The 15,000-nt window shown below is 40.6% G+C and overlaps 1 protein-coding gene across 32 annotated transcripts in view; it reads right to left on the bottom strand.

Moving 5' to 3' along the window:
* LOC118371463 (MAP/microtubule affinity-regulating kinase 3-like) overlaps positions 1-15,000 on the bottom strand; it is a 128,147-nt gene that overhangs the window by 31,779 nt on the left and 81,368 nt on the right. For 25 of the 32 annotated variants that reach the window (XR_008071449.1, XR_008071447.1, XR_008071439.1 and 22 more), the window contains exons 8-9: positions 10,026-10,262; positions 6,517-6,657 (exon numbers count right to left, since the gene is read on the bottom strand). Coding sequence is in view for 14 of the 32 variants with exons in the window: in XM_052471323.1 (XP_052327283.1) it covers positions 6,517-6,657; positions 10,026-10,262 (378 nt within the window). In the remaining 18 variants the exon portion in view is untranslated. The remainder of the gene's footprint in view (positions 1-6,516; positions 6,658-10,025; positions 10,263-15,000) is intronic. The other 7 variants (XM_052471332.1, XM_052471331.1, XM_052471320.1 and 4 more) reach the window with 1 other exon arrangement.

A 15,000-nucleotide genomic window follows, 5' to 3' on the forward strand; every position in this document is an offset into this window, starting at 1 on the left:
TGTCAATGTAGGCTATATATTTATATAATATTATATGTCAATGTTGGCTATATATTTATAATATTATATGTCAATGTAGGCTATATATTTATATAATATTATATGTCAATGTAGGCTATATATTTATATAATATTATATGTCAATGTAGGCTATATATTTATATAATATTATATGTCAATGTAGGCTATATATTTATATAATATTATATGTCAATGTAGGCTATATATTTATATAATATTATATGGTCAATGTAGGCTATATATTTATATAATATTATATGTCAATATAGGCTATATATTTATATAATATTATATGTCAATGTTGGCTATATATTTATATAATATTATATGTCAATGTAGGCTATATATTTATATAATATTATATGTCAATGTTGGCTATATATTTATAATATTATATGTCAATGTAGGCTATATATTTATATAATATTATATGTCAATGTAGGCTATATATTTATATAATATTATATGTCAATGTAGGCTATATATTTATATAATATTATATGTCAATGTAGGCTATATATTTATATAATATTATATGTCAATGTAGGCTATATATTTATATAATATTATATGGTCAATGTAGGCTATATATTTATATAATATTATATGTCAATATAGGCTATATATTTATATAATATTATATGTCAATGTAGGCTATATATTTATATAATATTATATGTCAATGTAGGCTATATACTTATAATATTATATGTCAATGTAGGTTATATACTTATAATATTATATGTCAATGTAGGCTATATATTTATATAATATTATATGTCAATGTAGGCTATACATTTATATAATATTATATGTCAATGTAGGCTATATATTTATATAATATTATATGTCAATGTAGGCTATATATTTATATAATATTATATGTCAATGTAGGCTATATATTTATATAATATTATATGTCAATGTAGGCTATATATTTATATAATATTATATGTCAATGTAGGCTATATATTTATATAATATTATATGTCAATGTAGGCTATATATTTATATAATATTATATGTGAATGTTGGCTATATACTTATAATATTATGTGTCAATGTAGGTTATATACTTATATAATATTATATGTCAATGTAGGCTATATATTTATATAATATTATATGTCAATGTAGGCTATATATTTATATAATATTATATGTCAATGTTGGCTATATATTTATAATATTATATGTCAATGTTGGCTATATATTTATAATATTATATGTCAATGTAGGCTATATATTTATAATATTATATGTCAATGTTGGCTATATATTTATATAATATTATATGTCAATGTAGGCTATATACTTATAATATTATATGTCAATGTAGGTTATATACTTATAATATTATATGTCAATGTTGGCTATATATTTATATAATATTATATGTCAATGTAGGCTATATATTTATATAATATTATATGTCAATGTAGGCTATATACTTATAATATTATATGTCAATGTAGGCTATATACTTATAATATTATATGTCAATGTAGGCTATATATTTATATAATATTATATGTCAATGTAGGCTATATATTTATATAATATTATATGTCAATGTAGGCTATATATTTATATAATATTATATGTCAATGTAGGCTATATATTTATATAATATTATATGTCAATGTAGGCTATATATTTATATAATATTATATGTCAATGTAGGCTATATATTTATATAATATTATATGTCAATGTAGGCTATATATTTATATAATATTATATGTCAATGTAGGCTATATATTTATATAATATTATATGTCAATGTTGGCTATATACTTATAATATTATATGTCAATGTAGGTTATATACTTATATAATATTATATGTCAATGTAGGCTATATATTTATATAATATTATATGTCAATGTAGGCTATATATTTATATAATATTATATGTCAATGTTGGCTATATATTTATAATATTATATGTCAATGTTGGCTATATATTTATAATATTATATGTCAATGTAGGCTATATATTTATAATATTATATGTCAATGTTGGCTATATATTTATATAATATTATATGTCAATGTAGGCTATATACTTATAATATTATATGTCAATGTTGGCTATATATTTATATAATATTATATGTCAATGTAGGCTATACATTTATATAATATTATATGTCAATGTTGGCTATATATTTATATAATATTATATGTCAATGTAGGCTATATACTTATAATATTATATGTCAATGTAGGCTATATACTTATAATATTATATGTCAATGTAGGCTATATATTTATATAATATTATATGTCAATGTAGGCTATATACTTATAATATTATATGTCAATGTAGGCTATACATTTATATAATATTACATGTCAATGTTGGCTATATATTTATATAATATTATATGTCAATGTAGGCTATATATTTATATAATATTATATGTCAATGTAGGCTATATATTTATATAATATTATATGTCAATGTAGGCTATATACTTATATAATATTATATGTCAATGTAGGCTATATATTTATATAATATTATATGTCAATGTAGGCTATATATTTATATAATATTATATGTCAATGTAGGCTATATATTTATAATATTATATGTCAATGTAGGCTATATATTTATATAATATTATATGTCAATGTAGGCTATACATTTATATAATATTATATGTCAATGTTGGCTATACATTTATATAATATTATATGTCAATGTTGGCTATATATTTATATAATATTATATGTCAATGTAGGCTATATATTTATATAATATTATATGTCAATGTAGGCTATACATTTATATAATATTATATGTCAATGTTGGCTATACATTTATATAATATTATATGTCAATGTAGGCTATATATTTATATAATATTATATGTCAATGTAGGCTATATATTTATATAATATTATATGTCAATGTTGGCTATATATTTATATAATATTATATGTCAATGTTGGCTATATATTTATATAATATTATATGTCAATGTAGGCTATATATTTATATAATATTATATGTCAATGTAGGCTATATATTTATATAATATTATATGTCAATGTAGGCTATATACTTATAATATTATATGTCTATCTAGGCTATATATTTATATTACATATGTCAACGTAGGCTATATATTAATATAATATATGTCATCCTAGGCTATACAGTATTAAGACCCCTTGACTTTTTCCACATTTTGTTACGTTAATGGAGTAAAAAAAATAAATCCTCAATCTACACACAATACCCCATAATGACATCACGATAACCCATAATGACATCATAATACCCCATAATGACAAAACAAAAACAGGTTTTTAGAACATTTTGCAAATGTATTAAAAATAAAAAATAAACTGAAATCTCACATTTACATAAGTATTCAGACCCCTTACTCAGGACTTTGTTGAAGCACCTTTAGCAGCGGTTACAGCCTTGAGTCTTCTTGGGTATGACGCTACAAGCTTGGCACATCTGTATTTCGGGGAGATTCTCCCAATCCTCTCTGCAGTTCCTCTCAAGCTCTGTCAGGTTGGATGGGGAGCATCGCTGCACAGCTATTTTCAGGTCTCTCCAGAGATCTTTGATCGGGTTCAAGTCCGGGCTCTGGCAAGGCCACTCAAGGACATTCAGAGACTTGTCCCAAAGCCATTCATGCATTGTCTTGGCTGTGTGCTTAGGGTATTTGGCCCAATGGAAGGTGAACCTTCGCCCCAGTCTGAGGTCCTGAGCACTGTGGAGCAGGTTTTCATCAAGGATCTCTCTGTACTTTGCTGCGTCCATCTTTGCCTTGATCCTGACTAGTCTCCCAGTCCCTGCCAATGAAAAACATCCCCACAGCATGATGCTGCCACCACCATGCTTCACCATAGGGTTAGTGCCAGGTTTCCTCCAGACGTGACGCTTGGCATTCAGGTCAAAGAATCTTGTGGTGCCTTTCGGCAAACTCCAAGCTGGCAGTCATGTGCCTTTTACTGAGGAGTGGCTTCCGTCAGGCCATTCTACCATAAAGGTTGATTGGTAGAGTGCTGCAGATATGGTTTTTCTTCTTAAAGGTTCTCCCATCACCACAGAGGAACTCTGGAGCTCTGTCAGAGTGACCATCGGGTTCTTGGTTACCTCCCTGACCAAGGCCCTTCTCCCCTGATTGCTCAGTTTGGCTGGGTAGCCAGCTCTAGGAAGAGTCTTGGTGGTTCCAAACTTCTTCCATTTAAGAATGATGGAGGCCACTGTGTTCTTGGGGACCTTCAATGCTGCAGACATTTTTTTGTACCAAGATCTGTGCACAATCCTGTCTCTGAGCTCTACGGACAATTCCTTCGACTGCATGGCTTGGTTTTTTCTCTGACATGCACTGTCAACTGTGGGACCTTATATAGACAGGTGTGTGCCTTTCCAAATCATGCCCAATCAATTGAATTGACCACAGGTGGACTCCAATCAAGATGTAGAAACATTTCAAGGATGATCAATGTTAACAGGATGCACCTGAACTCAATTTCGAGTCTCATATCAAATAGTCTGAATACTTATGTAAATAACTTCAGCTTTTATTTTTAATACATCTGCAAGAATTTCTAAAAACCTCTTTTCGCTTTGTCATTATGGGGTATAGTGTAGATTGATCAGGAAAAAAAACTAGTAACAAAATGTGAGGGATCTGAATACTTTCCGAATGCACTGTAAGTCGACAGACTTGAAATGGCATTGAGCCAAAACCTGGAGGGCAGTGACGGTACAGAGATGGACTGATAAGTGGAGGGTACGAGGTGGTTGGATAAGTGGAGGGCACGAGGTGGTTGGATAAATGGAGGGCACGAGGTGGTTGGATAAATGGAGGGCACGAGGTGGTTGGATAAGTGGAGGGCACGAGGTGGTTGGATAAGTGGAGGGCACGAGGTGGTTGGATAAGTGGAGGGCACGAGGTGGTTGGATAAGTGGAGGGCACGAGGTGGTTGGATAAATGGAGGGCACGAGGTGGTTGGATAAGTGGAGGGCACGTGGAGGAGCACGAGGTGGTTGGATAAGTGGAGGGCAGGCGGTGGTTGGATAAGTGGAGGGCACGAGGTGGTTGGATAAGTGGAGGGCACGAGGTGGTTGGATAAGTGGAGGGCACGAGGTGGTTGGATAAGTGGAGGGCACGAGGTGGTTGGATAAGTGGAGGGCACGAGGTGGTTGGATAAGTGGAGGGTACGAGGTGGTTGGATAAGTGGAGGGTTCTCGGTGGTTGGATAAGTGTAGGAGCATGTGTGTTCGTGCTCCCATGATGCTTAGCCACTGTAGCCCTTGGTATCCAAACACCTTGCCAGTTGGGTGAAGTGCTTAGGGGAGAAAGACACACACTGGCTTTAGCTGTGCTTAGCCGTGGTGTTTCTCATTAGTCTTTGTGTATCACAGATACTTGAAAAGGAACAGGGCGCCACTCGGGACACAAACACTTCTCTTTTTCTCTCTGAGACAAGTTATCGTTATTCATTGTGTATTTATTCCTCTGCATTGTTGAGAAGGGCCCGTCAGTAAGCATTTCACTGTTAGTCTACCAAGCATGTGACAAATATAATGTGATTTGAGTAGATCAATGTACACAAAAACACACACAAAGAATGCTGTGTGTTTCTGTGTATGTGCCTGTGTGTGGGGGGGGTTCTGTGTGTATGTGCGTGTGTGTGTATGTGCGAATAAGTGCATGTGCATCTAGCAGAGGGAAATCTACTTCAGCCGTTGGAAGAGGTGTGTGTGAGCGCGCATTAGTGTGTGCATGTTTGCATGCGTGTGTGTGACCACATTCAGGTGCGGTTTTCAAACCCTGCATGCCATGCATCTCCACACAGGTAGAATCCAGGCAGGAGTGACGTAAAGCAGGAAGAAGTCTGTGTGAGAGAGGTGGACGTAAAGGAGGAAGGAGTCTGTGTGAGAGAGGTGGACGTAAAGGAGGAAGGAGTCTGTGTGAGAGAGGTGGACGTAAAGGAGGAAGGAGTCTGTGTGAGAGAGGTGGACGTAAAGGAGGAAGGAGTCTGTGTGAGAGAGGTGGACGTAAAGGAGGAAGACGTAAAGGAGGAAGAAGTCTGTGTGAGAGAGGTGGACGTAAAGGAGGAAGGAGTCTGTGTGAGAGGGGTGGACCTAAAGCAGGAAGGAGTCTGTGTGAGAGAGGTGGACGTAAAGGAGGAAGGAGTCTGTGTGAGAGGGGTGGACCTAAAGCATGAAGGAGTCTGTGTGAGAGAGGTGGACGTAAAGGAGGAAGGAGTCTGTGTGAGAGGGGTGGACATAAAGGAGGAAGGAGTCTGTGTGAGAGAGGTGGACGTAAAGCAGGAAGGAGTCTGTGTGAGAGGGGTGGACGTAAAGGAGGAAGGAGTCTGTGTGAGAGGGGTGGATGTAAAGCAGGAAGGAGTCTGTGTGAGAGGGGTGGACGTAAAGGAGGAAGGAGTCTGTGTGAGAGAGGTGGACAGCGAGTAGTAAAAAATGAAAAGTAATAAGCGTAAAGACATATTTACATTTTGGCCTTCCTCCCTCACCTCAAGTGTACCGCGCTTGGATGGGTTGAGCACCAGGAAACGCTTGAGGAGGTTTTCACAGTCGGTGGACATGTAGAAAGGGATACGGTATTTACCCCTTAAAACACGCTCTCTCAGCTCCTATAGGGGGAGACAGAGAGGAGAGGTTAAAGGTCGGATTAGTTGGTGGACATGCAGAAGGGGAGAAGGTATCCCCCCCAATGAATCAGCTACCCCAAAACACACTCTCACGCCCTCAGATGCAGGAAAGAGTGTGCAATGAGGTATTGAATGTGTCACTGTCGGTCACCTTGATTTCTACAATTTGTCTCTCTTGACCTGTGTGCACCTACGTTGTTTCATTCATAGACTATGTTGTAGCAACCTCATGATGGGTATAGGGAAAATGTGAGTATCATGTAGTAACCTAAACCTACTGAAGTTATGTTGAACTGGGTTAATGGAATATGAATTACAGTCATCCAATATCCCAGGGATCATCAACTAAAATTCAGCAGCGGGACAATTTTCTTGAGCGGGAGGATGGGGAGCCGGAACATCATTACAAATCATTTGTCGACTGCAAATCGACCGCAAGGAGCCCAAACAGATATCATGTCTGACTGAAAAATATTAGCGTTCAAAACCTTGCTTATATTTCTATACAATCACGCGTCTCTCTATCATGCATGGGAACACATTTCTTAAATTAAAATAACTTGGAGCTGATTTTATGGTGTTTTTACAGTCTCATGTCCAACAACGCAGCAAGTTGGGAGCCCTGCAATATACAGTTGGGGAGCCCTGCAATATACAGTTGGGGAGCCCTGCAATATACAGTTGGGGAGCCCTGCAATATACAGTAGGGGAGCCCTGCAATATACAGTAGGGGAGCCCTGCAATATACAGTTGGGGAGCCCTGCAATATACAGTTGGGGAGCCCTGCAATATACAGTTGGGGAGCGCTGCAATATACAGTTGGGGAGCGCTGCAATATACAGTTGGGGAGCCCTGCAATATACAGTTGGGGAGCCCTGCAATATACAGTTGGGGAGCCCTGCAATATACAGTTGGGGAGCCCTGCAATATACAGTTGGGGAGCCCTGCAATATACAGTTGGGGAACCCTGCAATATACAGTTGGGGAGCCCTGCAATATACAGTTGGGGAGCCCTGCAATATACAGTAGGGGAGCCCTGCAATATACAGTTGGGGAGCCCTGCAATATACAGTTGGGGAGCCCTGCAATATACAGTTGGGGAGCCCTGCAATATACAGTTGGGGAGCCCTGCAATATACAGTTGGGGAGCCCTGCAATATACAGTTGGGCTGCAATATACAGTTGGGCTGCAATATACAGTTGGGCTGCAATATACAGTTGGGGAGCCCTGCAATATACAGTTGGGGAGCCCTGCAATATACAGTTGGGGAGCGCTGAAATATACAGTAGGGGAGCCCTGCAATATACAGTTGGGGAGCCCTGCAATATACAGTTGGGGAGCCCTGCAATATACAGTTGGGGAGCGCTGAAATATACAGTTGGGGAGTCCTGCAATATACAGTTGGGGAGCCCTGCAATACACAGTTGGGGAGCCCTGCAATATACAGTAGGGGAGCCCTGCAATATACAGTTGGGGAGCCCTGCAATATACAGTTGGGGAGCCCTGCAATATACAGTTGGGGAGCCCTGCAATATACAGTTGGGGAGCGCTGCAATATACAGTAGGGGAGCCCTGCAATATACAGTAGGGGAGCCCTGCAATATACAGTTGGGGAGCGCTGCAATATACAGTTGGGGAGCCCTGCAATATACAGTAGGGGAGCCCTGCAATATACAGTTGGGGAGCCCTGCAATATACAGTTAGGGAGCCCTGCAATATACAGTTGGGGAGCGCTGCAATATACAGTAGGGGAGCCCTGCAATATACAGTAGGGGAGCCCTGCAATATACAGTTGGGGAGCGCTGCAATATACAGTTGGGGAGCCCTGCAATATACAGTAGGGGAGCCCTGCAATATACAGTTGGGGAGCCCTGCAATATACAGTTGGGGAGCGCTGCAATATACAGTAGGGGAGCCCTGCAATATACAGTTGGGGAGCCATGCAATATACAGTTGGGGAGCCCTGCAATATACAGTTGGGGAGCCCTGCAATATACAGTTGGGGAGCCCTGCAATATACAGTAGGGGAGCCCTGCAATATACAGTTGGGGAGCCCTGCAATATACAGTTGGGGAGCCCTGCAATACAGTTGGGGAGCGCTGCAATATACAGTAGGGGAGCCCTGCAATATACAGTTGGGGAGCCCTGCAATATACAGTTGGGGAGCCCTGCAATATACAGTTGGGGAGCCCTGCAATATACAGTTGGGGAGCCCTGCAATATACAGTTGGGGAGCCCTGCAATATACAGTTGGGGAGCCCTGCAATATACAGTTGGGGAGCCCTGCAATATACAGTTGGGGAGCCCTGCAATATACAGTTGGGGAGCCCTGCAATATACAGTTGGGGAGTCCTGCAATATGCTGCAACAGAAGTAAAGGAAATGGATAAACTGACTGCATCCAATCAAAACGTGGCATTTAACCCCATAAGGCCAAGCTCAAAAAAACATGTGTCCTCCCTAATCTTGAATGGCACAAACCGCCACTGACAAAGACAGACACTGCTTCCCAATTCTCTACCTTTCTCCCAAAGTGTGCAATCACGCCCTCTTCCCCATGCAGTAAGCATGCCCTCTTCCCCATGCAGTAAGCATGCCCTCTTCCCCATGCAGTAAGCATGCCCTCTTCCCTATGTAGTAAGCATGCCCTCTTCCCCATGCAGTAAGCATGCCCGCTTCCCCATGCAGTAAGCATGCCCTCTTCCCCATGCAGTAAGCATGCCCTCTTCCCCATGCAGTAAGCATGCCCTCTTCCCCATGCAGTAAGCATGCCCTCTTCCCCATGCAGTAAGCATGCCCTCTTCCCCATGCAGTAATCACGCCCTCTTCCCCATGCAGTAAGCATGCCCTCTTCCCCATGCAGTAATCACGCCCTCTTCCCCATGCAGTAAGCATGCCCTCTTCCCCATGCAGTAAGCATGCCCTCTTCCCCATGCAGTAAGCATGCCCTCTTCCCAATGCAGTAAGCATGCCCTCTTCCCCATGCATTAATCACGCCCGCGTCCCCATGCAGTAAGCATGCCCTCTTCCCCATGCAGTAAGCATGCCCTCTTCCCCATGCAGTAAGCATGCCCTCTTCCCCATGCAGTAAGCATGCCCTCTTCCCTATGCAGTAAGCATGCCCTCGTCCCCATGCAGTAAGCATGCCCTCGTCCCCATGCAGTAAGCATGCCCTCGTCCCCATGCAGTAAGCATGGTAAGCAGCGGCGAGATGGAGTTATCCCCATTCTTACAACACTGCTTTCCTTTTAAAGCAATTGCACATTTATGACAGAAGGGTAGAAAGAATTGGGACATAGAGTGGAGGTCAGGGTTAAAAGTTAATACACTCACACATGTACACACACACCTTGAGGTTCTGACCGTCGAAGGGCAGCGACCCTGACACCAGCGTGTACAGGATGACCCCCAGGCTCCAGACGTCCACCTCAGGTCCGTCGTACTTCTTCCCCTGGAACAGCTCTGGGGCGGCGTAGGGAGGAGAGCCGCAGAACGTGTCCAGCTTACTGCCCATGACAAACTCATTACTGAAGCCAAAGTCGGCAATCTTGATGTTCATGTCGGCGTCCAGGAGTAAGTTCTCAGCCTGGTTGGGGGGGGTGGGGGGGTGAGTAGGGGTGGAAGTGGGTGTGTTTGTGTGTGGAATGTATTCAGTGACGTGAAACATTGTTGTCCTTTTCAAATTAAAGAACGGGGATGTATATGGCTGGATGTTACACTGGAACTAGTGAACTATTAGTGGGGTGTGTGTGGGGTCATCATTCATTGTGACACAAGATGTACTATGTATGAGATTGCTAATGGAGAAGTAAACATTGAACATTTACACCGGCAGTAACGTTGTCAGACTCCCTTATTAAATAACTTTACAGTTTTGAATACTGCAGATAGAACTAGAATGAATAGAGCTATCAGGGGAAAGAGAGAGATATGAAGAGAGGAGAGAGATGGGGAAGAGCGGAGGAAGACAAAGAAGCGAATGAGGTGCAGAGGATGAGAATGAGAGCAAGATGCCAACTCCGTGCCCCACACGTAGCATCAGACATCTTTCTTTCTTCCTTCCTTCCTATTTCCATCACTCTCTCCATCTCCCTGTTTCTCTTTCCATATCTTTCTGTTCCTCCCTCCCACTTTCTCTCCTTCTCTCCGTCTCTATTACTCACCCTCTCTCTCTCTCTTGTGCATAATGTCTCATGGTGGAAACAGAGAATGTAATGCCATGTAGACTACTACACCCTCTCTCTCTCTTGTGCATAATGTAGGATGTCTCATGGTGGAAACAGAACATGTAATGCCCTGTAGACTACTACACCCTCTCTCTCTCTTGTGCATAATGTAGGATGTCTCATGGTGGAAACAGAGAATGTAATGCCCTGTAGACTACTACACTCTCTCTCCCTCTCTCTTGTGCATAATGTAGGATGTCTCATGGTGGAAAGAGAGAATGTAATGCCCTGTAGACTACTACACCCTCTCTCTCTCTTGTGCATAATGTCTCATGGTGGAAACAGAACATGTAATGCCCTGTAGACTACTACACCCTCTCTCTCTCTTGTGCATAATGTAGGATGTCTCATGGTGGAAACAGAGAATGTAATGCCCTGTAGACTACTACACTCTCTCTCCCTCTCTCTTGTGCATAATGTAGGATGTCTCATGGTGGAAAGAGAGCATGTAATGCCCTGTAGACTACTACACCCTCTCTCTCTCTTGTGCATAATGTAGGATGTCTCATGGTGGAAACAGAACATGTAATGCCCTGTAGACTACTACACCCTCTCTCTCTCTTGTGCATAATGTAGGATGTCTCATGGTGGAAACAGAACATGTAATGCCCTGTAGACTACTACACCCTCTCTCTCTCTTGTGCATAATGTCTCATGGTGGAAACAGAACATGTAATGCCCTGTAGACTACTACACCCTCTCTCTCTCTTGTGCATAATGTAGGATGTCTCATGGTGGAAAGAGAGCATGTCATGCCCTGTAGACTACTACACTCCCTCTCTCTCTTGTGCATAATGTCTCATGGTGGAAACAGAGCATGTCATGCCCTGTAGACTACTACACACTCTCTCTCTCTCTTGTGCATAATGTCTCATGGTGGAAACAGAGCATGTAATGCCCTGTAGACTACTACACTGTGTCACAAAGCACACATCTCTGGGGGATGGTAACACAACATCCCATGAGACCCCTGCTAGAGGAGTAGGAGGTGATTATGAACAGTGTTTCTCCCAGGGCTGTGGAAGAGAGTGCGTGTGTGTGTCATGGTACGTGTGTGTGTGCCAGGGTACGTGTGCGTGTGCAGGTGTAGGATCTTAATTTGATCACCCTGTTGCAGGACAACTTTCCTGCCTGCAATGCAGGATATGTAAAACTTGCAATGTATTTGACACTGGAACCGCAGGTCCCCTCCTCATTCTGAATGAAAAAATAATAATCTACTTAAAAAATATATATATAAGTCGGAAGTTTACATACACCTTAGCCAAATACATTTAAACTTAGTTTATCACAATTCCTGACATTTAAGCCTAGTAAAAGTTAGGATCACCACTTTATTTTAAGAATGTGAAATGTCAGAATAATAGTAGAGAGAATTATTTATTTCAGCTTCTATTTCTTTCATCACATTCCCAGTGGGTCAGAAGTTTACATACACTCAATTAGTATTTAGTAGCATTGCCTTAGAATTGTTTAACTTGGGTCAAATGTTTCGGGTCGCCTTCCACAAGCTTCTGACAATTAGTTGCTTGAATTTTGTCCCATTCCTCCTGACAGAGCTGGAGTAACTGAGTCAGGTTTGTAGGCCTCCTTGCTCGCACACGCTTCTTCAGTTCTGCCCACAAATGTTCTATAGGATTGAGGTCAGGGCTTTGTGATGGCCACTCCAATACCTTGACTTTGTTGTCTTTAAGCCATTTTGCCACAACTTTGGTCGTATGCTTGGGGTTACTGTTAATTTGGAAGACACATTTGCGAGCAAGCTTCAACTTCCTGACTCATGATACCATCTATTTTGTGAAGTGCACCAGTCCCTCCTGCAGCAAAGAACCCCCACAACATGATGCTGCCACCCCCGTGCTTCACGGTTGGGATGGTGTTCTTCGGCTTGCAAGCCTACCCCTTCTTCCTCCAAACATAACGATGGTCATTATGGCCAAACAGTTCTATTTTTGTTTCATCAGACCAGAGGACATTTCTCCAGAATGTACGATCTTTGTCCACATGTGCTGTTGCGAACCGTAGTCTGGCTGTTTTATGGCGGTTTTGGAGCAGTGGCTTCTTCCTTGCTGAGCGGCCTTTCAGGTTATGTCGATATAGGACTCGTTTTACTGTGGATATAGATACTTTTGTACCTGTTTCCTCCAGCATCTTCACAAGGTCCTTCGCTGTTGTTCTGGGATTGATTTGCACTTTTCGCAACAAAGTAAGTTAATCTCTAGGAGATAGACTGCATCTCCTTCCTGAGCAGTATGATGGATGCGTGGTCCCATGGTGTTTATACTTGCGGACTATTGTTTGTACAGATGAACGTGGTATCTTCAGGAGTTTGGAAATTGCTCCCAAGGATGAATCAAATTTGTGGAGGTCTACAATTTATTTATTTGGATTTTCCCATAATGTCAAGCAAAGAAGCATTGAGATTGAAGGTAGGCCTTGAAATACATTCACCGGTACACCTTCAATTGACTCAAATGATGTCAATTAGCCTATCAGAAGCTTCTAAAGCCATGACATCATTTTCGGGACTTTTCCAAGCGGTTTAAAGGCACAGTCAACTTAGTGTATGTGAACTTCTGACTCACTGGAATTGTGATACAGTGAATCATAAGTGAAATAATCTTTCTGCAAACAATTGATGGAAAAATGACTTGTGTCATACACAAAGTAGACCAACTTGCCAAAACTATAGTTTGTTAACAAGAAATTTGTGGAGTGGTGGTAAAACGGGTTTTATTGACTACAATATGTATGTAAACTTCCGACTTCAAACAGCTTCTGTTTACAATGACAAAATAAAACAGTCAGCCAAACGCACAGTCAGTGAGCCAGACGCACAGTCAGTCAGCCAGATGCACAGTCAGTCAGCAAGACGCACAGTCAGTCAGCCAGGCGCACAGTCAGTGAGCCAAACGCAGTCAGTCAGTCAGCCAGATGCACAGTCAGTGAGCCAGACGCACAGTCAGTGAGGCAAACGCACAGTCAGTCAGCCAGACACACGTCAGTTGATGAAAACATCAGTAAACTAAACATAAATAGTGAAAATCAGCACAAAATGGATATTAAATGCCGATATGACAGCATTCAAAGATAATAAATGGACTGTCAGCTCGTGCTTACATGGTGTGCATCTTAACACAGTGGCATCAGTTGGAGCATGTCCATGTCACATAAACAATGAAAGCTGGTGAGAGCGTTGCTCATGTTGTTTTCTGTTTGAGATGTGGGGCCTGCTGTCTCAGTGATGACATTTTGTGATGATAATCGGTGTGGCATTGTTCACAAGCTTGTTCTTCCCAAATGTTGTCGTCCCTACCTGCTCAGTGCACACCGGTTATGGCTTTTTAGGTGTAGATTCAGGTTCAGGTTGAGAGCTCGGAATCAGAAGAATAATAAACATGATCCATTTCTTCCTCCGCAATCTGAGTGGTTTTCATTCAGATCTTGTCGCAGCGCGAACGCAGAATGTGCATCCCGTTCGTCTGGGTTTTAATACCATTGTACATGACGTACGCTCTCACTGTGTTCTCCAAGTAGGCCAAAGTAGACTGATAAGACTGCTTGGATTCGGTGGACTGATATAGGGTACTTACCATTTGGAGATTACAAAAGATCCATGATCCCTTTTCTCCCCCAATATACTTTATTCATTTATTTCATCTATTGTTGTATCTGTGAAATCAGTTTCAGTTACAGTTTTAGGTTCAGTTTCAAGGCAGTTTTCGGGGTGATTCTAAACTGGGAACCGCACCTTCAACTGTGAGGAGAAGGAAGGGCAACCCTATTTTATAAAGGGCATGTCATTTTCCCCCCTGGAAATCTATTAAAAAAAAGACACGCCCTGCTAAAACTCGCTATGACACCAGGTCTGTATGTTATATTATGATTGTAACAACAACAGTGTGTTAAACATACTTATTTAGGAAAAGTCTGAAGTGAGAGGGGCATGACGTTCAAAATGTAACTAACGACTGATTTAGTGGTTCTAGTGTGAAGAAGTCTTCAAATGACGACTGATTTAGTGGTTCTAGTGTGAAGAAGTCTTCAAATGACGACTGATTTAGTGGTTCTAGTGTGAAGAAGTCTTCAAATGACGAC

The sequence above is a fragment of the Oncorhynchus keta genome, chromosome 19, assembly GCF_023373465.1.
Source record: "Oncorhynchus keta strain PuntledgeMale-10-30-2019 chromosome 19, Oket_V2, whole genome shotgun sequence".
Taxonomy (NCBI): domain Eukaryota; kingdom Metazoa; phylum Chordata; class Actinopteri; order Salmoniformes; family Salmonidae; genus Oncorhynchus; species Oncorhynchus keta.